This window comes from Fundulus heteroclitus, chromosome 14 (assembly GCF_011125445.2).
Source record: "Fundulus heteroclitus isolate FHET01 chromosome 14, MU-UCD_Fhet_4.1, whole genome shotgun sequence".
In the NCBI taxonomy this organism is placed as follows: domain Eukaryota; kingdom Metazoa; phylum Chordata; class Actinopteri; order Cyprinodontiformes; family Fundulidae; genus Fundulus; species Fundulus heteroclitus.
The window spans coordinates 23,113,714-23,137,185 of NC_046374.1; the positions used below are offsets into that span (position 1 = coordinate 23,113,714).

General features: G+C 44.4%; 1 protein-coding gene across 7 annotated transcripts in view; it reads left to right on the top strand.

Moving 5' to 3' along the window:
* LOC105936132 (nuclear factor 1 B-type) overlaps positions 1-23,472 on the top strand; it is a 114,791-nt gene that overhangs the window by 12,443 nt on the left and 78,876 nt on the right. For all 7 annotated transcript variants that reach the window (XM_036146570.1, XM_036146574.1, XM_036146572.1 and 4 more), the window contains exon 2: positions 3,008-3,539. In XM_036146570.1, coding sequence (XP_036002463.1) covers positions 3,008-3,539 — 532 coding nt within the window. The remainder of the gene's footprint in view (positions 1-3,007; positions 3,540-23,472) is intronic.

Genomic DNA, 23,472 nt, shown 5'->3' on the forward strand with positions numbered 1-23,472 from the left:
AGTTTGGCACATGTAGGCATGGCACAGGGTCCTGCGTGCGCGCCCAGAATCTTGCAATGTTGCAAACTCTTTATTGAGTTTATTTAATTTTTTTTTGAAATGCCTGAACATAAAGGAATCCGTGTTGCTAAAAATAACAGTAACTTACTCTAGGGCTTATGTTTTTTTAATTTATATTGGAAAATGAACGTGGAATCAGTGTGCAGCAGGGCGCCAAATCAAACAGTTGTAATTTATTGACTTACTTTGCGTAAAGTGCAGGATAAACGGTAAATTACGTTGCTGCTCTGCTGTGCAAACCTGATGCAACCTGATCTAAGGTCAAATAAACGACAGAATATCCAAGTTACTTAGTTTTCCCTGCTCTTTTAATATCACTGTAAATTAAATTATGGGAACCCACAATCAGAATGCATAATAAAAAGCCACCACAGGGCCCAGAATACAATGCTTTTACTGTAAAAGGTTCCCAAAACTCTCCACAGTGGCATGTCACAGAGCCACTGTGAGAAGAGTCAAATTGGCGTTTAAACAACAACAGTTGCTTTACGGGTGGATGAGTGCACTGTAAATAGTTTATCCTTAAAGTAACCCGGCTGAGGCAAACTGTCGTAAATTCTGCAGAAAAAAAAAAACCTTAAAGGTGCAGCAGGGCACCGGTGCCAGCCAAGCAGGAAAATCCAGCGGCAGGTTGCAGGCTTAAGTAAACTGCGGTTAGTTGGGTAGTATCACTGGAGCTCAGCCGCATTTAGGAATCTGCACGTGATTTTTTTTATTTTTTTCCTGAGCTGGCCTCACAGGGCAGAGCAGGAGAACTGTCAAAAGCAGCATAAAAAATAATGCACATTTTGTATTTTTAAATCACAAATATTAGCATTAGATCTGATATTTCTGTAATTGTCAGCCGTATTTCTTTGAAATTATATTTTTTTTACATTTGAGAACCCGTACCCCTTCGGCGTAATCTCTGTGTGAAGATGATTTTCAAGATAGCTGCTGATAATCCTCCTCACTGGCTTACCTTCAATACAGTGATTTGCTTCCTTTATTTTATTTTTTTACTTTTCTCCCACTTTCCAGCTTTAACCAGAGCTGCGTTTATTATAAATACATACATTCACCCTCCCTGTTCTGCAAAACCAAAAAAAAAACCCAAAAAGTATTTTTTATTTCAATTAAAAGCGGCCACCTCGGCTGCTGTCGGAGGAAGATAAAGCTACTTTCTCTTCAGGAAGATCAGGAGCGCCGATAGCGTTGATTCAGCGCTTGGACAGGGGTAGCTGCAGACTGTTTTGGCTGACTCAGTCCGACTGTTTATATTTTACTTGGCATAAGTTAGTGATTGACTGAGATGTGGTTTAGTTTGTGCTTAAGAGGATTGCGCTTTTATGGCCCCGGCTGAAGTGCGAGCCGCTCGGGCCCTGGCCAACTCATTTATCTTTACAGCTTTAGGCTTCGTTAGCCGGCTTTAAAGCAAATAATAGTCACTGTTATTGGAATATTTTGAGCGTTTTTCTTTTTGTCTCCTTTTAACAGAAAGGGGATTTATTTGTAAAGTCGGCCGCTTCCGAGCACGTTCAGCGGGGGATTCCAAAGTTTACTTTAGCCCTCCTAATTGGAGGTGACGTGAAAAACGAGCCCTGATCATTATTTCGTAGACACCTCCAAAACGGGGGAAAAGCTAAACATTTGGAGGAGCGGCGCGACACCCCGTCTTTTAAAAAGCAGCGAACCTGCAGGGGGTTCCAGTCTAGGAGCGGCTCCGTTCGCTCGGGCAAGGCGAGGGATTCGGTGGTGAGATCTGGACGCCGAGGCAAAAGTTTGACTGCGCAGAGATGTGGCTTCCAGCGGCATGCCGGCACACACACACTCTCACTCAGTGACACACACACACTACTGCACGCTAAGAGAGTGGTTTTCTGCGGTTTCCCCATCGCTCCCGCTTTGCCTGACTGCCTTCAAAAAGAACAATGTGTGGTTTGACTCCTCAAAAGCCTGCTTAAACAAGAGGAGGAGGAGGAGGAGTAGTAGGGGCGGGGGGTGGTGGTGGTGGTGGTGGTGGTGGGGGTGCTTACGCTTATTAAATTTGACATTTTAATGACCTGAAAGCTAAGATAATTCGACGTTTCCGTTTTCTCACCTGGAGGAGCTGCGCGATCCCGACGAGAAAGGACGGAAAAGGGAAATGAGTTAATGGAAATGGTGGCAGGATTACCAAATAAGTGTTACCGCGTTTAACAGGACAAGAAAAAAAAAAAAAAGTCAAAGGGTTATCGAATCATGAAACTGTGGATTTATTTATTTTTTTGGTTTTGCTTTGAAAAAAGAAGCTAAAAAAAAAAAAAACTTTCCAACTATATTTATATATTTAACTCTGTATGTTTTTTTTCCCCAATTAAATGTACAAAAGTGTGCTTAGTGCAGCGGGAAAAACCAAATTCACACTGGACATTTTATTATTATTATTATTGTTTCTAATTTCAGAATAACACAATGCTGCAAACGTCTAAAAATGTTTGCTAAAATCCAACCTTCCAAATAAATCCAATGAGCCTCGGCATGGATTTCTGCTCCTCACTCGGACCAAAAAACAAACTTTATCCAGACGTGACAGTTTTGGTCACCCCCCCCATCACCGTCTATGACGGGGGGGGAATCTCCTTAACGTCTGACTCTGCGGCTCCATCCTGCTCAGACGCTTATGCCGTGGTCTTAGCGGCCGCTGGATAAGTTCACTCTGGAGAACGGGGAGAGTTGGAAGAGAGCAAAGCAGCCGAGAACAGAAAACACAAACTCTGGCATAAATTTAGGAGATTTTGATTCTGTCAGACAGGAAGGAAACGAGGGGAACACAAAAATTAAAATAAATAAGGCGTTATGTGACGAATTAACTCTCTTATTCCTTACGTTGTTCTTATATTAACTCCTCTTTTCTCCTTTTAATGGGGTGATTAACCCCCCCCCCCCACCCACCCCTCTCCCTCTCTCTTACCCTCTCTCCCTCCAGGATGAATTTCATCCCTTCATCGAGGCGCTTCTCCCGCACGTCCGGGCCATCGCCTACACCTGGTTCAACCTGCAGGCCCGCAAGCGCAAGTACTTCAAGAAGCACGAGAAGCGGATGTCCAAGGACGAGGAGCGCGCCGTGAAGGACGAGCTCCTGAGCGAGAAGCCCGAGGTCAAGCAGAAGTGGGCCTCCAGGCTGCTGGCCAAGCTGCGCAAGGACATCCGGCAGGAGTACCGGGAGGACTTCGTCCTCAGCGTGACGGGCAAGAAGCCGCCGTGCTGCGTGCTGTCCAACCCGGACCAGAAGGGCAAGATCCGCCGGATCGACTGCCTGCGGCAGGCCGACAAAGTCTGGCGCCTGGACCTGGTGATGGTCATCCTCTTCAAGGGCATCCCTCTGGAAAGTACGGACGGCGAGCGCCTCGTCAAGTCCCCGCATTGCACCAACCCAGCACTTTGTGTCCAGCCGCACCACATAACAGTGTCGGTCAAGGAGCTGGACTTGTTTCTAGCGTACTATGTCCAGGACCAAGGTATGTGCAAGCTCACACTGTGTGTGTGTGTGTGTGTGTGTGTGTGTGTGTGTGTGTGTGTGTGTGTGTGTGTGTGTGTGTGTGTGTGAGACGGTTTGGCGAGATCAGGGGTCACATGTGTTGGTTTCTGGCAGCATCACACACGTCTGGGCTGCAGTCGCGGCTGCGTGTGCCAGACAAATAAACATCGGCGACGTGAGCAGCAGAACCGCTTAAACACATTTTTGTGTTTTTTTTTTTTTTTTTTTTTTTCTTTTCTGCTTCTTACCTTTTAAGCACGGCTCATTACTGAGCGAGAACTAAATGGGTTTTCAATGTGAAACATGTCTGACCTCGCCTGCGCTGTGCTGCTGCTGCTGTAGCCGCGGCTCATGTGCCGTCATCGCTGGGGTGTGTGTGTGTGTGTGTGTGTGTGTGTGTGTGTGTGTGTGTGTGTGTGTGTGAGAGAGAGACCGGTTAAACGCTGACGTTTATGTAAAGTTGTTCCACCGGTGCAGGAACCCACAGGTGTATTATTTTCTGATATTCTGGGTCAATATTCTTTAATTCTAAAAAAAAAAAAAAAAAATGGATAGTAGGTTTAATAGAAAACGTTCAAACTGCCAAAATCCCGATTTTTATGTTTTTTCTTTAAAAAAACCCTTTTGTTTAAATGTATTTTAATGTGTATATTTGCGGCAGTGTAAACCTGGAACTGCATGAATCCTGATTTAGTTTTTCCTTAAAAAAAAACGATTTTTTAAATTATGTATTTCTCATCTGTATATTTGTTTTTGTAAAAAAAACAGGATTTGGCACAGCATGATTTCTCTATTTTTATTTTATTTTTTGGACCGATTCCCTCGTAAAATCCTGATCGGTTTGTCGGCGGCTTAAATCAGTTCAGCTCAGTTCGGTTTCACCTAAAAAAGAAACGAGTCGATCGAATCCAGTCACACAGACAGATTAAAAGTCATTTACATGGATTTAAATTTCGTCCTGGTTATCAAACGAAGAAGACAGGTTCATTTAGCGCTAAATGCTAAATAAAATATATTTTTTACCACCATTCATTAAATATCTTAAAATAAAGTCCCAACATTTCTCCTCTTTGAAGCATCTACAGCGCTGTGTGCTCTAATGCACACTTCTGGGTTTAAAAAAAAAAATCAGTCTGAGGTCAGGGATGTAGATGATCTTGTAATTTCTTTATTTTTCTGTCCGGACTGAATCCAAAGCAGAAGACTGGAGGTCAGCGTTGGCCGGGGAAAAAAAAGCCCCGTTATTCCATCGCAATTATTTTTAAATTGTCCTGAGTGTCCCGAACGTGGCCGTATTTTTGCTGACGTGGAAACGGTTTATAATATTCGTTAATATCAATCAGCCAGAAATCGGATTTTCCACGATTTTCTCTGTTAGGTCAAATGCTGAGAAAAAAAACAAACAAAAAAACACTATTTGCAACTCATTAAAATGCATTAAAGCTTAGATTCTCCTCCACTTTCAGTCTGTAAATGCATCAACCCACAGATGCAGATTTTATTTATTTTTTTAGTGCACATAAAATCAAATGAAGAGCTGGCATTTAAATGGGAATAATCCTGCTAACTCCCATCGTTTTTCATGAATTTAAATCAAACATCCTCTGTTAAGGAAACTGCAGAAGATTTCATGATCTCCTTCGTTGTCGGACAGAAAAAGTCGGATCAGCGCTTCTCCGTTTTCCAAACACGCCCTGCTTTTTTTAGACGTGCGCTGAACTGCAAACTTGTCGCGTTTTCTTCATTCCTTGAAACCTTTTTGACATGTTGCATGTCGTGCTGGAAGATTTAAATCAAGTTGGCTCGTTAAAGCTTAAGTTTATTAAGTCATTTTCCTAAAAGAAAAAAGAAAATAAAGCATTTTAGTCCAATACACCGACAATCTATAGAGGTTTTCTTTTTCTCCTTGGTTTTTGACAAAAAAAGTCACATTTTGTTTTCTAATATTTACCGGGATTTTGCATCTCTGCACGCCATCTGAGACAAAAAAAAATAAAAAAAGTCTCCCTAATCTGCTAAGACCTCACCGGTGTCCCTCTCCTAAAGTGGACTTTCTCTGCTGACAGCGCAGGAATGCCTCGCCTCCCGGGTCGCTCCAACCATCAAATCCCCTCTCGCTGACTCTGGCGCTGCAGCGTGGAAACGCTCTGCCACCGAGGGGAGCAACGGCGGCTCTAGCTAGCTCATTACCATCGAACCCTCGGCGCCATTTTGTGTTTTGCTAAGTGCCAGGGAAAGCAGAAGGCACAGCACGGAGACAACAATGGTTGCCACTGGCACCGGGGGCTGGCATCAGACCCTCCTTTTGTGTCCTTTGTCGGATGCCACCGCTCCTCTTGTTCTGCATCTGCTGCGTTTTCAGCCGCCCGGTGCCAACAGTTAAAACAACGCCGCTCTTCTGGTCTTTTAAACATCATTTTTTGTTGTTGTTTGTTTTTGTTTTTTTTTTGCAAGAAGATCGAAATTTCAAGGATCGGATTTACAAAAACAGACTCGTAGAGATTTATAAAAATGTATTTTCCCCCTTTCCTTCAAGTCGCCAAGCGGCGCCCGAAGCCCAGACGGTGCGGCCATGTTGTGGAACGGCAAGGCGCGCCGCCGCCATTTTGTTCCACACGGTGCCAGGCGGGGAGGCAGGGCGGTTCGCCGCCCGGCGGTTGTTAGAGGTTCGGAGGTTGGCATCAAACCCCTCTTTTGTCTGCGTGCAGCGTGCCTTTGATTCGTTGGTTGGCATCCGCAATGCGGTGGGCACGACGGAAAGTTGTTGTCCCCCCCCCCTCACCCCTCCACCCGCCTCCGATGGTGGCAGAATGGATGCCGCTGCCGCCTTTTGTTCAGCTGCAACTGCACGAAACAAACAAACATACAATCGAACACAAAGAAACCAGCAGATCGGGGCTGCGGCTGAAAGGGAATCCGCCGTTCAGCCTGTGCTTTTTAATATATTGTTCTTTTGGCGCCCCTGCTCTGCTGAGCTGCGTAATCGAGTGGCAGAAATGATTTAGCTGCCCTTTTTTTAATTTTTAAAGCATCCCGTGTTTTGAAAAACTCCAAAAAAAAAAATAAAAAAGAGAGAATATACATTCGGGGAGCGGGGGCTTGTTGTTAATCCCCGTGGGTTTGTGCCTGAGAAAAGGTCGGCAGGTTGGCAAGCGAGAGTCCCCGGGTGAATTTTGAGAGGGCGCTCACACAAAAAAAAAAATAAAAAAAAAATCGCCAACCCCCCCACCCTACCCTTGTTGTGGGGCGCAGACGCGTTTAGCCAGGCACGGCTGCAGCAGCGCCCATGTGCATGCCCAGATGAATGCCCGCTGGGAAGTAGGCTGAGGGCCTGGAATGAGGGGAGGAGGGGGGGTCGGGATCCGTGGCATCCATTGTGCCAACTGGCTGTTCAGACCGACTCCTAGCTTCTCACACACTCGCTCTGCGGAGGCCCTCCGTTGCTCCGTTTTATCTGGTTGAACTACAAGTGCGATCCTTTTTCTCCTTTCTTTCGATCGTCTCCCCTCCACACCTGCGCTGGTGTTTTGCATATCCAGTTTGACAGCCTGATGGAATAGTTGCAACAAGGCATGCAGATACTGATCGTGTCGGGACACGTTTGAGAGAGAGAGAGCGAGGGGGGGGGGGGGTTCCTGTAAGCTTCGCTTTGTGTTTTCTTCTTTTTTTTTCTGTTCAGCGCACTGCAAAAACGGATCTAAAAATAAGTAAAATGTTCTTAAAGTGAGTGTATTTGTCCTTGATTTGAGCAGGTAAATAAGATCATCTGCCAATGGAATAAGTATTTTGACCCCTAAAATAAGATAATTAGACATCCTGCACTTGAAACAAGATGATTGTTGCTATTTTAAGTGCAAAACTCTCATTCCATTGGCAAATCATCTTATTTACCTGCTCAAATCAGGGACAAATACACTAATTTTAAGAACATTTTACTTATTTTAAGTTCCGTTTTTGCAGTGCGACTGTACGTCTGCAGGACGGGGACGGCGTTCTCTGCCCCCCCCTAAGCCTCGTGGTTTTGGCATTCAGGTGTATTAGAAATCTTCAGGAGGGGATCATGACAGCGGAACGATCCGATACGGAGGCGAGTCCGGATTTGGGAGCCTCAGTCTGGGATTTCTGAACCCAGATCGTGGATTAAAGCAGAATCTGCATCAAATCTAGATCCCAAAGTGAAAATAACCAAAGCGAGTTAAATACTTTCAAGCGGAGCTCAGAGAAGTTGGATCAATAAATTAAAAAACACTCTTAACGGGGTGGACTGGGCCCATTTCCTCCTTCGGAATAAAAAAAATAATGAGTTTTGTAGAAATCCTGCATAAAGGACGTGTTGCAGTCTACCGACTTTTGGTGTTATGGAGCAGGAAGCCCAATATTTTCACTGGCTATCTGAGAATAAAGCAGACGGCGTGTCTGTGCCGGTGCGTAGATGACATGCAACCATAATCCTGGAAATAAAATAAATCCTCTAACAAGCCCTAAAGGTAAAGCTCTACAGTTTTTAGATATGAATGAATATTAATCACGGTAGCCATAACTCTTAAAGTCGGGACGCCTGGAGAGGTCGGGGTCACGCTGCGTTCCCATTACTCCACTGCTGAAAGTTAACACGGCCATAAAACAGCATTACCTTGACTTTGTAACTTCTCCCCTCCCCCCCCTCTCTCTCTTTTCACGCCGTCACGAGAGTTTTAGGAAATGGATAGATTACCTCTGAATGCGAGCTGACGTGTGAATGGAGACCCTGTTTTTACGATCTCCAGACTTAACCTATGACCCCCGCCGGGTCAGGGACTTCTGCAGGGGGGGGGGGGGGGTGTGGCGGCGCGTCCTCTGAAGTGTAATTGAGCAAAACAGATCGGCGAGGACGGCGGGTCTCAGGGCACGTGGAGGAGGAAGGCGTTTTTTTTTTTTTTTTTTGTTTTGTTGTCTGGCGATCCTCTCGTTGACCTCCTCAATCAGGGTCAAACCGCAGCGGTCGGAGGATCACTCACGGTCTTTTGGCTCCGCTCACTCCCCTCCCCTCCCCTCCCTCCCTCTCCTGCCTCCTCTTGTGGTCTGGCTGGTGGTCCCTTGGTTCACTGGCCTAAGTGAGGGGGAGTAATAGGCAGCGCTGGCCTCCTCCCACACACCCTCACCTCCCGCCCTGCCCTCATCCCTCAGGCCGGGTGGCGATCCTCGCCGGCCGGCCGGCCGTCGCCGTTTGCATCTTGTTTTCCGCCCGGCTGCCTCGGAAGCTCGCGCTCAGACGCTCGGTGCCGAGGTCCGACCTTCCGGGTCACGGTGGAGGTCTGTGACTAAGCACAACATCTAAACCCTCCCTCCCCGCTTCCCCCCCTCTTATCCTGCGCAGCCATCAGAAATCACCTCCCCTGCGCGGCACGCTGCCCGGCCAAATGACTATTTCTCGCTCGCTCTGCTTCTTTTTCCAAGTTTTCTTTCTTTCTTTTTTCTTTCTCTCTCCCTGGCTTCCCCTCAAGTCTGAGTCTGCGACCCATGACAGCTGTCCTAGACCCGGGCGTTTGGCCAGAGAAACGGTGGCTGAGATCACGCCAGAAGCGTGTTGTGAGGACCGGGGGCCAAACTCAAGTTAATTTTTAAATTCGTTTGGTGAGATTAGCTATTTTTTTTTTTTTTAAAGGAGCCAAACAGACTTTTACACTTGGAAATGAATTTTAATATCGTAAAAAAAAATAAAAAAAGAACAAAACAAAGACTTTAAAATACAAATCCAAGGGAAAAGCCGCACAGGAAAAGGTCTTGGCGGTGAACTGCGCAACCTTTTCCTTCAGCTTTCCTCCGGTCTTCCTTATTAGTATGCAACGGAGCCCGCGGTGTCTCACTACGTCTCTCTCTCAGAGCCATAACCTATCGAACACTTTCTCTCAATCTAATCCACTTAGAACTCCCTCCCAGCTTCACCGCTTGCCTTATTGATTTCCGCTTCCCACTAAATGTCTTCCCGATCCTTTTTCCCCGGGAGCTATTTATGTTTTGCAATGCACTCTTTCTTTGCTCGGCTTCTAATGCCTCTACCTTCATCTCCTATCTGGGATCTCTGCTCGGCTTCTCACTTCCCCTCTCCTCTCCCTCTCCCCTCTCTCCCTCTCTCCAAACGCAGACCTGGGTGCAGAGCGGCCAGGTTGCCCGGCTCAGTATGAAGCTTGTGTTATTAGCAGCGGGGCTTTGCTCGAGCAAATACCTCAAGGCTTAAACAGGCCGTGTTACCTCCTTAGCCCTCTTTTGTGTTCCCCGTGTACATAAATTTCCATGGAAACAAGGCAGCCTGGAGCAGAGGCCACGGAGAAATGTGGATGCTTTGCCTTTTTTTTTTTTTTTTTCTTTCCCTGGCTAAATTTACAACTCCCTCTCCTGCTTGGCTGCACTGTGTTTAATGTGCCTGGGTCACAGTTTGCTCTGTTGCATCCAAAAATGGGACAAGGACTTTTTTTTTTTTTGGCAATGCAGGCTAAGTATTTTGTTGGAAAGCCCTTTTTGCGTGTAATTCAGGAAGAGGCTGAGTTTTTCTGCGCTCGCGGCCGCTCTTGTTGAAAGGCTGCAGCTCTTGTCATTAGTCCGCGGTTAAGACCTCAGCCTCCCAACACTTTCCCAGGGTTTTCGCGAGGACCCCAAATGCATTTCAAATCCCCCTGAGGCCACTTGACTGGAGGACCAGCACCTCCCACTCCACCCCCCCCCCCACCCCCCCTACACCGGATAAATTTCCCACCCCCACCCCCCTGTCTGCCAGTCCTCCCCAAATGAAGACAAATGGGTACATTCACCCCCCCCCTATCCCAGTCGCCACACCGTACCTCACTGTCCCTCCTCACAAAGCAGACCCTCTCCCCTCTGCCGGAGCTTCTCCATCCAGACACTGCCTTCTCTTCTTCTCCATCAGAGGCGCGTAACTGCTTGGAAAAACTTGGTGTTGTCCCATCTGCCTGCAAGGCTGATCAAGTAAGACAGCAGGATCCGCGGTGAAAGGAGGGATAAGGAGAGGGACACAAAAGTGTCAGATAGAGAACTTGTAAGAGGACCGGGGGGGTGGGAGGTGTTTTTTTTTTGTTTTTTTTTCCTTCCAAGTTGGTCAGGAGAAAAGGGCCCTCGAGTATCAGAATGAGACTTTCATGCAAAAGCCAGTTCCCTGTAGCCGGGACGGAGGCTGCCCGAACGACTAATGAAGGGGAGGAAGAATGGGGAAGGGGTGGTAGGTGAGGTGTTATGGGGGAACTTTTGAGCAGGAACAGACAATCGCTTTGGTTTCCCGGGAGACACTGACTTCTCCGCCGCATCGCCCCCCCGCATGCGCACCCTTCTTTGCGCCATCAAAGCCCCTTTTCAGCCCAGACAGGGCCGATCCGAGGCTCAGAGTGATGGGTGTCTCCTCCTTTGTCCCACGGTACAGTACGCCCCATTGCTGCGGCGGCCCGACTAGACCTGGGCGAGACAGAGGAAGAAAGGCCCGTCGTCGCACTGCTGTGCAGAGTGTACTTTTGGCTGAGCTCGTTGTTGTTGTTGTTTGGCCTTTTAGCGAGGGGGGGTTGTTGGTTTGAATCCCCCAGAGGGTTTCTTTCTAAAGTCGATGCAGCAGGTCATTGAGGGGATGTGGCGTTTTTAAGGTTTTGGGAACGGCCTGCTTGGGGCTGATTAATCAGCGACCCCATTGAGTTGTCAAAAGAGTTACGCTCCTCCCTCACATATGCCAGGTGGACTTCTGGAGATAGTGGCCAAATTTTTGGAAAACAACTGTTACAGCGGAAGATCTTTGGGTTATTCTGGAGGGGTTTGTTATTTATGGCGGCGCCCTTATACGTCCAAACCTGGAGGAGTCTGGGCATCTTTAGTTGTGCACTGCAAAAACTAAACTAAAAATAAGTCACATTTTCTTGAAATTAGTGTATTTGTCCTTGATTTGAGCGGGTAAATAAGATGGTTTGCCAATGGAATGAAATATTTTGCACTTAAAATAGGAACAACTCATCTCTAGCATCTTATTTCAGGTGCAGTATATCTAATTATCTCAGTTTAGGGGTCAAAATACTCACTCCATTGGCAGATAATCTTATTTAGCTGCTCAAATCAAGGATAAATGCACTAATTTCAAGACAATTTGACTTATTTTTAGCTCCGTTTTTTGCAGTGTGCCCCCTAATCTGTGGTCATTGAAACTAGAGCTACGACCATCATCCATCTATCCATCTTTAATCCTTGCAGGGTCATTGAGCCGATATCTCCAGCCGGTGCGTGTCCATGAAAGGGCAACACAGAGACACGTGAAATGTTTTGGACCGTAGGGGCAAATGACTTTAAACCTTTGTTATGGTGCTAAAGTGACCAAAGTTCTCTCTACCTTAGGCAAAGAGGAATGCAGAGTTGCTGGCTATAAAAAAGGGGCTTCTACGTTTTCCTCTGTCTAGGTATAAAAACCAATACTGGTGTTTGCATTTGTTTGCAGATGTATTAGTCCCATAACATCATACAGTCCTAATGCCAGCCCATTTCGTAACCCTGTCAACCATTACCCTGCTTTTATTGATTTGGTTCAGTTGTCCTACTGTAGTTTTTGTTGATTTTTAAACTTTTTGTCCATCTTCAGCAAAATGCACGCCGTAGAAAAGACGACTTTGACTTCTTTTAACATTAAGACGTCACCTAATGTCTGATTGTGGTTGAGAAGGTCTTGTGTGTTGAGTTAATATTTGAATCAAGCCCTGTTTTTAATGTTTTTATTTTTTATTTGGACACATAGGTCCAGTGTGGATACATTTTGCAGGAACGGCTCTGTACCTGCAAAAAGTGCAAAGAAACTACATGAAAATCCTTCACATCGCAGAACAGATGTTACAGATTTTCTACTAAACAAAAGTAAGAAAAAAGTAAAAAAAAAGCACACCCTCCCCTAATGAATCTTGTTGGAAACATTTTCCACAAAACATATTGAGGATTTAATATCGGTGTCGGAGATAAAAAGATTCACAACCAACAACAGCAGTAAAACTGTAAAAAGAGCGAATTTACGGCAAACTACCGTTAAGCTTTCCTTCCACAGCAGTCTCCATTCATCCACTGGACGTGAGTGAATTTTGAGATTTACACACCCAAACTTTTAATCTATGTTTAGGTTTATTTTTTTATTGTTTAAAAAGGTCAGTTCATTTCTGTGTGGACTTTGGACAGAGGCTCTAACTAAGCCCATAATTTCCACTTGAGAAAGAGAGGAGTTTGTTACCGCGTCGTCTTTTGGAAACCTGTGTAACTTTGCTTCTGATTTACTGAAACCCCCTCCGATCCCCCCCCCCCCCCCCCCCTCCTTCTCCACTTCTTTGCTCTGGCTGCTTGAAACTCTGATGATACCTCCTCTTACGTTACATGCAAAAAAACGCACAAGTTAAGGCACGCCGTTGCTTACATACGCCCCTTAATCTTCTGCGTGCGGAAACAAATCGACTTCAAAAAAAAAAAAAAATTTGATTATTACACACTAGCGGCTTAAAACGTGGCGTTTAGAGTCTGTTAGCGGCGGCTCTTTAGTGCGCTGACATCTGTGAGGGGAAAAAAACACTAAAAGCGAGAGTCTTTTTGAAACGCTCGTTCCAGATTTACCATGTGTAGATTGTAATTAGGCCTCCAACATGTGTGCGTACCTACAACCGACAATTATGCTGCGGATTTGTACCAAAAAACAACTCTACCCTCTTATAATGAGTTGTCAGGCTAAAACAGTCTGGTCCGCGTGCGTAAAACACGGATTCCCAGCTAATTTCAGGCTCGTTGTGATGTAAGTGCAGATATTCACCCCTAACTGCGGCGCTGGAACCCGTCCTGACCCCTCAGATGAAGAATGCACAACCTCATCATTTCCCTCCATGGGATCCCAGCCCGGCGTTTCCGAGGAACATCTTCATCTGCTTAAAACAGGCCTGTTCTGCAAACGTTTTAGACTCTCAAAAGACGTTTTTTTTTTTTCCTCCTCCCCTCCCTCGTGTTTTTCTTCCTTTCGTAAAAAAAAACCTCTGGCTGTAACTCGGGGTTTGCCATATGTGTCTTGTTAAAAGCAGTTATGACAAATGGCAGCAGCTGTACAAACTAATCTCTCTGTAGCTTTCACACATGGCGCCCAATTAACAATGGGCCACTGTGGCCCTAATCCACGGTGCAGCCATCCTCTGGTCCGTCTTGCCGAGCCCGACCGCCCCTGGAGACTCTTCCCTCTGCTCTCCGGACCAGCCAGCCTCCCTCTTTTACTACGCTCAGAGGGGAGCTGGTGGCGGACTGGCCCCGGGCCTCTCGAGATGCGGTAGCCATGTTGTTTGTTTCCATCCTGGGAATTCTGGTTGCTGACGCTCTAGAGTCTGGGTTTTAAATGTCACTTTGGGGCTCCTGAGGATTAAGTTGCCTCCCTGCGAAAACACACTGGAGCTCAAGGCTTTAGGTTTGGCACTTTCGAGCGCTTCGACTCCGACATGCGAAGCGATTCGGGGTTGTTTAGGATCGCGGCGCATGCAGGTAGATGGATTTGATAGATTTATGGAAGTAAGTCGGGGCGATTGTTGCTTCGATTGTGCCGGAGTTGACAGCTCAGCCACATTGCTGGGGCAAAATATCAGATCACAACCGCAAAATTTAATAATATTAATAATAATAATTGATACTTTATTCATCTCAAAATGGAGAAATGTGTTTTATGTGAGAGACAAAGACAAAGTGATAAATAATTTTAAAGTGGAGGAAAAAAGGATGGTTTTTATTTTTATTTTATTTTATTTACAAACAAAGGCCTAAAAATATGTATCTTATCCACTATATTCTGACTTCAATGAACATACAGCCAGAGCTACAGCGGAGTGATTTAGGTCAAAGGATGTTACAAAGTCTTAGGCAATACCTGGAAATTGATGCTGACAAACACTATTTACTCAACCCCACCGAGCTTGAGGTGCTTTGCAAAGCAAAATTAGATTATAATAGAAATACGCTTGATTTTAGTGGGGAAATTCAGGTGTACCAGCGGCAAAATGAAAGGCGAATGGAGAGTTTAGATACACACAAAGGTAAAAAAATATATCTAAAAAACAAAAACAACAAGTGAATGGAAGCAAAACGTGGTTGAAACGTGACAAAATATGTAAAGGATCAAAAGGTATGATTACCTTTTGTGAAGCACTGTAGCTCAGTATGTCTGCTGCTCGCTGAACAAACTCTGCTCGACGAGGACAAGTTTCATTTCATGAAACCTGCGTCTCCTTCTGAGAGCATGCCAGCTGTGCATTACGTGACTCCGCCGAAGCAACTTCTGTTCAGAGTTAGATTACAGTTAATAATTCAAGCTATGATGGGGATCAACATGAGTGGGAACCGTTGTTTCTGAATGTTCTTCATCCCCGCTTCAAAACAAAGCCACGAAAAGGACGGGAGGGGGCGGGGGGGTTGAGAGTAGAAAGTCGCGGCGCTGAAAGGTTGACGGCCATCAGGCAAACATCGGAGGACGCTGCCAAAAATCCGTGACATGAATGAAACAAATGGATGGAGGAAAATGAAAATGGTCGGGGTGTGAGCTCTGGCAGCCAGAAGGAAACTAGTGCCAACTGTTATGAATGAGAAAACTGCTGCTGAGCTCGTGTAAAAGAAAGAAAACTCTCTTTTTTTTTTTTTTTTTTTTCTTTCAAAATCCACGATCTAAGAATAATCAAGAGCAGAACAGGCCTTCAGGGTGGTGGTTGGAGAAAGCCACAAGACATTCGACTCAACTCATGCCGCTAAGGCAGAAGACAACAGAAGGAGCAAATAGGGATTCCTTGTTGTATTTATCCGTAAAAAGTGGGACGCATCAATGATGAAAGAGCTGAAAGTGGCATTTCTCTACACCCATTAATTTCGCTAAATAAATGTAATTACAGCAATCTCCACATTTATCAGCACCACTGGCAAAAATGCATAAAAAGTTGTAAAATGAAACAATCCTTTGTTGCAGTTGCATGTCACTTAAACAATTAATGAAAAATCCAACGTTTAATTTAGGGACATTTATTTAGTAGAGTTGTGGGATGGGTTTGATGACAAAACATCACTAAAATCCCTTTAAAAACAGGTGGCAGAGGTATTGTTTTGATTTATACTTATTTTTTAAGTTGATTGGGATGTCTATAAACTTCACGGCATCCTGTTTTCGCCGGGATGTACAAATCTATTCAGCACTGTTGAAAATAGGAAGAATAGGCAAACGTATCATCCAATTGGTTCTGGAAATGGCTACTCACCTAAACCTACCTTATGAAGGTTTATCTTACCAACACACACTGTATGGCTGGTAAGGAAGGTAAAAAAAAAAAAGCAAAGTGGCAGAAGATGTTTCCTGTTAGATAATGTAATAGACTTATACATCTTTACCAGAAGTAGCCGCCTGTTTACTGACATTATCTAGCCACATATCCAAAATCTAATTTTTTCTTTTAAACTCAATGGATCTACGAATTTTAGAATGCAATTCTGGGAGGAAACGACATTGCAGCCAACAAAGTTAGCATGTGCACATGCTAACTTTGTGTTAGCATGTGCACATAAAGGTGCACTACTCTCCTAGACTCTAGAGGGCAGTGTTGCACCCCTACACCAAGCGTACTGCACCCAACAACACATAGAAGTAGAAAACACTAGTTTTCAACATTTAAACCTCTTACCTTTTTCTGTTTCAGGAACTGTTAACGATTTGTTGATCACGGTGATATTTTTGGTGCCGAATCATAAAGATATCTATATTTGCAAACCTCCAACCAGAACGAGCGCTTGCTCGTCCGCCATGTTTTCTGCGCGGGACTGTCTGCGCGTGGGGGGGCGTGGAAGCCAAAATGACGTCATTTGGCTTCACGGATTTTGTGTCGCGTTAGTGATTTGGAATTTGAAAAGTGAGTTTTGCGGTCCTTCTATCGATTTTTGAGTATAGCAATTTATTAGCTTAGCATTCAGTATAATTAGCATTTATTTAGCTTTTATAAGTAGCCCGGCCCTCACCACCGCACGTTTCTTGGTTCACTGGGCATTGCCTCCTATTGGCACATTTTTCAAAGTATGAAATTGTGTAAGGCTCTGGTGCGGAGGTGACTTACAATTCAAACGTTGAAAGAACTTGACGTTAGCCCAAAAAATATCTTTTAGACCCACATAACGTGTTGTTTTTCCCCCTTAAATGCCTGCATACATAGTTAGGAAAGAGGTTAAGAGCAGCTCAAGAGAGATCAAACCTGACCTGGATTGTTCTACACCTGACAGATTTGGTTTTCTGTAAGTCCTTTAAATTAGATGAGATTTACTGCTTTTATATTTTTATATACTAGTTGAACATAGACTGGATTTGTCTAGAATGATTCCAAGTTCTTTAACAAATTGTGAACTGCGAAAACACTTCATGTAAACCAAAACAGAGCTAAAATCTATGGGGTGTACCTGGTATACGGTCTCGTCTTATGAGGTAAATTAATTGTTAAACTCCTAATGGACACAAGGTGTACTTGCTGCCAGGTCAGATTGTTTGGTGATGGCTCTTTAGTGAGTTTTTTTGTTCCATAAAGGTATAAAGATGCATTTAAGAAAATTGCTGGAGTCGTGCACTCAGGGTCTTACAGTAAAACAGACCTGGTCTTTTTTTTTATTACATCTTTAATGTCCTGTTTTGCTTATTGGCACTGATGTGACGGTAGCAGCTTTCACGTCTTTGCAGCACATATGTTGAAGTTGAAGCTCGTTGAGCTGACCATATCTTCTGTGGCTTTAAAATTTATTTTTAAAATACAACCAGACCAAAACGCTCCGCTAGAAAAATAATAATCTGTTTCAGGCGTCCTCCTCCTAAACGTTCTGTTCTGTATGTGTTTCCTCGAGGCCTCCCTGGTGTAGGCAGGATGACATGATGGAAAGTACAGAATGGGGCCCAGATGTAGGTTTATATATATATATATATATATATAGGACCAGACATGAGTACAGCAGGGCATGACACCAGGCAGAGGGGTTGCATATCGCCTGCATGTTATCACGTACGCTGCAGCCTATAGCGATAAGAACCACAGTGTATGTTCTGTATGCAAAGCAAAGAAAAGAACAGCTGCTAATGGAGCGCGATGGGCCCGTCCACTCCTTCATCATGCCGCAGGGATTAAAGCCGGAGGAAGGTGCAGAGGCTAATTACAGACGTTGGAGAATGTGATTAAACAAAAAAAAAATAACGAGCTGTAAAAAAAAAAGTCAGAGTTTTCAGTTGTAGTTTCTGGCCTTCCTTTTGGGATTCTTTGGCGGAAAAAAAAAAAAAAAGCCCCCGCGGGGATCAGCATTTATTTTAAATCCCATTCGCTCAAGCAGCAAAGTTCAGCAATATTCTGTTTGTATTGCCGTTTAAACCAGTTTGATTTGCCCCCCCCTACCCTCCCCTCCTCTCTTTTGCCACAGACTGACAAAACGTGTACTGTTTGGGGGCAAACGTGCGAAACAAAAAGCATTTCCCCCCACTGTCTTTTATTTTGGGCCAATCAAAGCAACCTTATCAGCGATCAACATATTCACACCAACAGACAGGGAGGAGAAGAATGCCCCATTGACTGATGCTGCCCGCCAGGCCGCTCGCGCTGATCTCCTGAAGAAAAGACCTCTGTGGCTGGTGGACCCCCACACTCCACCACTCCCCCCCCCTCTCTCTTTTTGCCTTCTTCCCTCCATATATGTCTCAATACGCTTTAAGAAAGAGACGGAGGGGGGAGGCAGAGGAAAATGCAAGTTGCATTGTTGAACTGCCGGCAGAGGCTCCGTCCCATGCTGGCGGTGTAGTTCGGGTGGCACGGGGAGGGGGGCTGAAAAGACGGAGCCGTCACCTGCCAGACTGCAGGAATGTTAATGCCACGGCTCTGATAATTGGATTTTGTACACACACCGTCTGTGAAGAACGTCCCGCAACTTTTTACCCCCCACCCACCCCACCCAGCTCTTATTGTTTGACGCGGCCCCCGGACCCTTCAGTAGGGCCCGTCTATGTTTATACAAGGACTCACGTCTCAATAAAGACTGTTTACCGTGTGCGCGCCCGTGTGAGCGAGTGTGGTGATGGATTTCAAAATCAAAGCTCAATTGTGTGTGACTGAAAGTGAAAAGACGAAAAGAGTCTGATTGTGAAAAAAGTTTAAGTGTTTGGGACTTAAAAATGGGCTTTCTGTACATTGAGGTTGTTCAGCAGGAATGCATCCCTGCATTTCCTCATGTTGCAGTTCAGATTTTTTTTTTTTTTTTGGGATAGACCAACATAGAGTCTTGCATAATTGTGAAGTGGAAGGAAAATTTGACATGGCTTTATACATTTTGCCAGAATAAAAAGCCTGGAAGTGTAGCATGCATATATATTTAACCCCGTTTACTCTGATAAATAAAACACCGCTTGTCTTAGATAAAGGTCCACCTGTCTCAAATCTATAATTGGTGTAAAACCAGCTGTTCTGTGAAGGCCTCTGAGGTGTGAACAGACAGCATACAGGTCAGGGAGAGTAATGTAGGGAAGTTTAGAGTAGCGCTTGGTTATAAAACAATACTAAGCATCTCACTGAGCACTGATCCGTCTATCATCAGAGAATAGAAGAAGCATTGCACCAGTAGCAAGCCTGCCGAGAAATATCTGCCCACTGGCAAGGCAGTGAAGAAACCCTTGGTAACTCTGGAGGTGCTACAGATATCCACAACTCAGGTTGGAATCTGTCAACAGGACAATTAATTCAATTCAATTCAATTCAATTTTATTTATATAGCGCCAATTCATGAAACATGTCATCTCGAGGCACTTTACAAAGTCAAAATCAGTCAGATTATACAGATTGGTCAAAAATTTTCTATATAAAGGAACCAGTTGATTGCTTTAAAGTCCCGACAAGCAGCATTCACTCCTGGAAAAGCGTAGAGCCACAGGGAGAGCCGTCTGCATTGTACATGGCTTTGCAGTAATCCCTCATACTGAGCAAGCATGAAGCGACAGTGGAAAGACAAACCACCCATTAGCGGGAAGGAAAAACCTCCAGCAGATTAGTGGCGCACTACAGAACTCTGGTACTTAGCGAAGGCGTTTTTCTGTCTAGAGTCCTGAGATTTAAATACCTGGATTTTTTTTTAACCCAGGTAATTTATGTGCTCGCTGTTCCCACTGCTCCGAAAGGCAGCTGTAAATGTATGTTCAACAGCCTGATGACGTATGGGGTTGTGAGGAAAGCTGCACTACACCTCCAGTCCAGTGGGTGGCGGCAGTAAGAATCCAAATCCCAAGAAACAAAGCCCGACAGAGAAGCCGTTGTTCCACCAATTGTTCACAAAACAGGACTGGAGAACGCACGACTAATGTATTTCCTCTTCCTTTGGTCTGTTTTTGATCCCGCAAGGTACGCTGAAGTATGAAGCTCATATAAAGTAGAAAACAACAGCTCAAATATGGTTGGTGAGCGGGACACTGCAAGAAATAGTCAACCAGTCTTTGTTGCTCAGCGTATAACACCGGCTCTCAGCAATAATATGAAAGTCTGACTCCCAGACCAAGTGTGGACCCTAGGGAACCATTGTTTAGAAATGTGGGTTTGAAGACCTCAACTAATGGTTGAAGGTCCCTGCAATGTAAAAGAGTCATAGTTAAGAGATCCAACTGAATGTTTGCAGCGTTATAGGCAGTGGAGACCCAGCAAACATGTTGTATATGCAAAATGTTTATTTACACATGATTTCTGAGCTATTTTAATTCGCTGTTTATTTTGTTTTGTGGAGGACCCTATACAGCTTCTGGTGGCTTTCATCTCACCAAAAGTGTAGCATTAAACTTTGAAGGGCCATAAAAAAACGCATTATACTGGGGAAACCCGCTTATTATGTTGAGAAAGATGTTTTATTTGGGCTGAAGAAAGAAAGTTGCACATGCAAAAAACAGTGTTTGGAGGAAAACCAGCGCCACCAACAGACCACCACCACGTTGAAACTTGTTGCAGGTTTTCTTCAGCCGAGGTGGGGAAAGCTGGTCAGAATTGATGGGAAGATGGTTGGAAAATCTGTTAGAGGCTGCAACAGACTTGAATCTGGGTCTAAGTTTCACCTTCAAGCAGGACAGCAACCCTAAACAGATAGAGACAGAGCATTTAGATTAATTCCAATTGACATGTTTGAATGGCCTAGTCAAAGTTCTGGCATGAATCTATTTGAGAATCACACTTGAAACCAAAAAAGGGTGAAATTCTTTCCTTATCACTTCACATTAATCCACCACGTTGAGTTGGTCTGTCATATACAAAAATCCATAAAATACAGGAAACTTGATGGTTGTAACGCGACATAAGACAGCAAAGCTCAGTGAGGTGTGAATACTTTTGCAAGGCACTACACATGGTTCCCCAAGTAGGCCGTTCCAACCGTGTGTTGTCCACTCTTTAACAAGCCTGGCGGCTCCGAGCCTTTTTTCGCCGCTAGAAAGACGGCACACCCACACCGAGGTCAAAGATGAAGAGGAAGCGTTCCAGTTTGGTGGGACATGCGCGGGGCGAACACTGCACATGATCCCAGATCATTAGGGAAGTTATGGCTCTTGTTTGCGCTGGAGTGGGAGGAGGTGAGAGGGAAAGGAGGGGTGTGGTGGGGGGGGGGGGGATTTCTGGAATCAGGCCGGGTGGCTGTGACGCGCTCGTTTTCCCTCTCCCCCGGCCTCCCGTGCTATTTCCACCCAGGCCAATCTGGTTAAACGTCTCAGCTGCGCTGACCTGAATTCCTCACCGTCACCTCAGAAGACCCTCGCCATAGCCAACCGACCGTTGGCCCCCCGGTCCCTGCAGTCCCTCCATGCAACGGGCATATGCTTTGTTTGTGTTTAAAACCTCCTTCCTGTATTTAAGGAAGCCGCGTTTGAAGCAAAAAAAAAAAAAACAAAAAAAAAACATGATCCTATTTCCAGCTGTAATCCCTCTGAGTGGAGAGCTGCGAGGGACAATGACAGAGGTTTTTCCTTTTGGCGCAGTGACTCGCTGCGATTGGATAAACAGCCTCTAATTACATTTAATCTGTGGTAAAATAATTCATTTCGAACAATTACTTGGGTATGTTTAACAAACAGCTGCTGCTGCGCATCATTTTTCCTTTGGATATTATGGCTTTAGGTTCACCTCATTGGTTGGTGGCGGGGGGTAAATAAAGAAAAGTGCTGCATTAACGTCTGAATGAATCTGCATTCAGGCTTCAGCAGGAAAAAAAAAGATGTTTGCTTTCTGTGGAGATGTTAGAGTTAGATCAAATTGGCTTTTGTATATATTTATTCATTGCCTAGTCTAGAAAACAGATGTTCATTACTAAAATAAAATGGTTATTTTAATATTCCAGCATATTTTAAGCGTCTTGTATTTGGCTCCTGCAAGAGCGCAGATGCTCTGATTACAAATAATTTGGCCCCATTCTGATTTTAGCGCAAAACTAACGGCGTTCTACGGGCTTTATTTGACAGCGGAAAACAGGCATGTTTTCCACTTTCTGGTTTCTTGCACTATTAGACAGAAGAAGCCGGATAACTCAGAGGAAAACCCCATGGTTTCAGGGTAATCACAGACTAAAAACATACATGAACAGCAAGCTCTAATTACTCTGATCAAAACTCCTTTTGAATATTACTGTCATAGTTAAATCCAATTTAGTAGTTGTTCATTTGCTTTTGAGCTTTAAGCAAACAGCAGGGTGATGTTTTAGCAGACTTGTCGCTCATGGCTTGTGGACTGTAGTCTAAAAGCGATGTTGCTGTTAATAAGAGCGATGCTTGAAACTCCTTTTAGTTTTCACACTGTGATTTTAGTGACTGGAAGTATTTCCAAGTCAGATTCGTCTTACTTGCAAGAGAGGGGAAAGAGTAGTAGCTTTCAGAAACAGGTGGAGGAGGGGCAGCATTAAACTTCCCCAAGCTTGGGGGACATGTAAAGCTCCGAAAAGAAACTTTTCCGTAATCCTTGGAAATCTCAAAACTAAAACCTCCGATGAGTTTCAGCCCATAAACGCATCAACCAGCGGCTTAATTGAAACTTTAAGAAACCAGATGAAGGACGGGGACTTATCACTGAATTGAAATAACGTAATTTCTGAATCTGTTGATGGATTCACGACACTTTTCCCCTTTTAAAAAAAACCTGCAACACGTTTTCTCTTTTAATGTGTCACGATCCTTGGAGGAAACAAAAAAATCGGTATCGGCAAAGAAAAGCCCAATCGGTTCCTCTCTACGCACAAAACTGCTAAATTATCGAATGCGTTTGCAGAGCTGCTATTACAGCTGTTTGCATTTACTGCTCAATGACTACTTGTGAAACCTGTTTAGGTGAAACTCGACACAATTAAGAAAACATCGCTCGGGTGTAAAATTAGCGCCACAAAAATTCAATGCGTCATTTTTGAGGCCTGATTTTGGAGCAACTCGCGGCCTGTGATGAATAAAAGTGTACCAAAAAAAAAAACTGGTGTGAAGGAGGTTCAGATTCACGTTCTGAGTAATGCCTGTGTCCTCATCTGAAAGCGCTTTGCCTTTTAGTTTTTTTTTTCTTAAAAGACTAAAATAAATGGTTCAAAAGCGAGAAATAAAAACAAACAAACCAAAAAAAAAAAAAAGGGTTTTTTAGAACACTGCAAAAACAGAACTAGAAATAAGTAAAATGTTCTTAAAATTAGTGTATTTGTCCTTGATTTGAGCAGGTAAATTAGATGATCTGCCAATGGAATAAGATTTTTGCACTTAAAATAGGAATAACTCATCTCCGTCATCTTATTTCAAGTGCAGGATGTCTAATTATCTTATTTTAGGGGTCTAAAATACTCATTTCATTGGCAGATAATCTTATTTACCTGCTCAAATCAAGGATAAATACACTAACTTGAAGAAC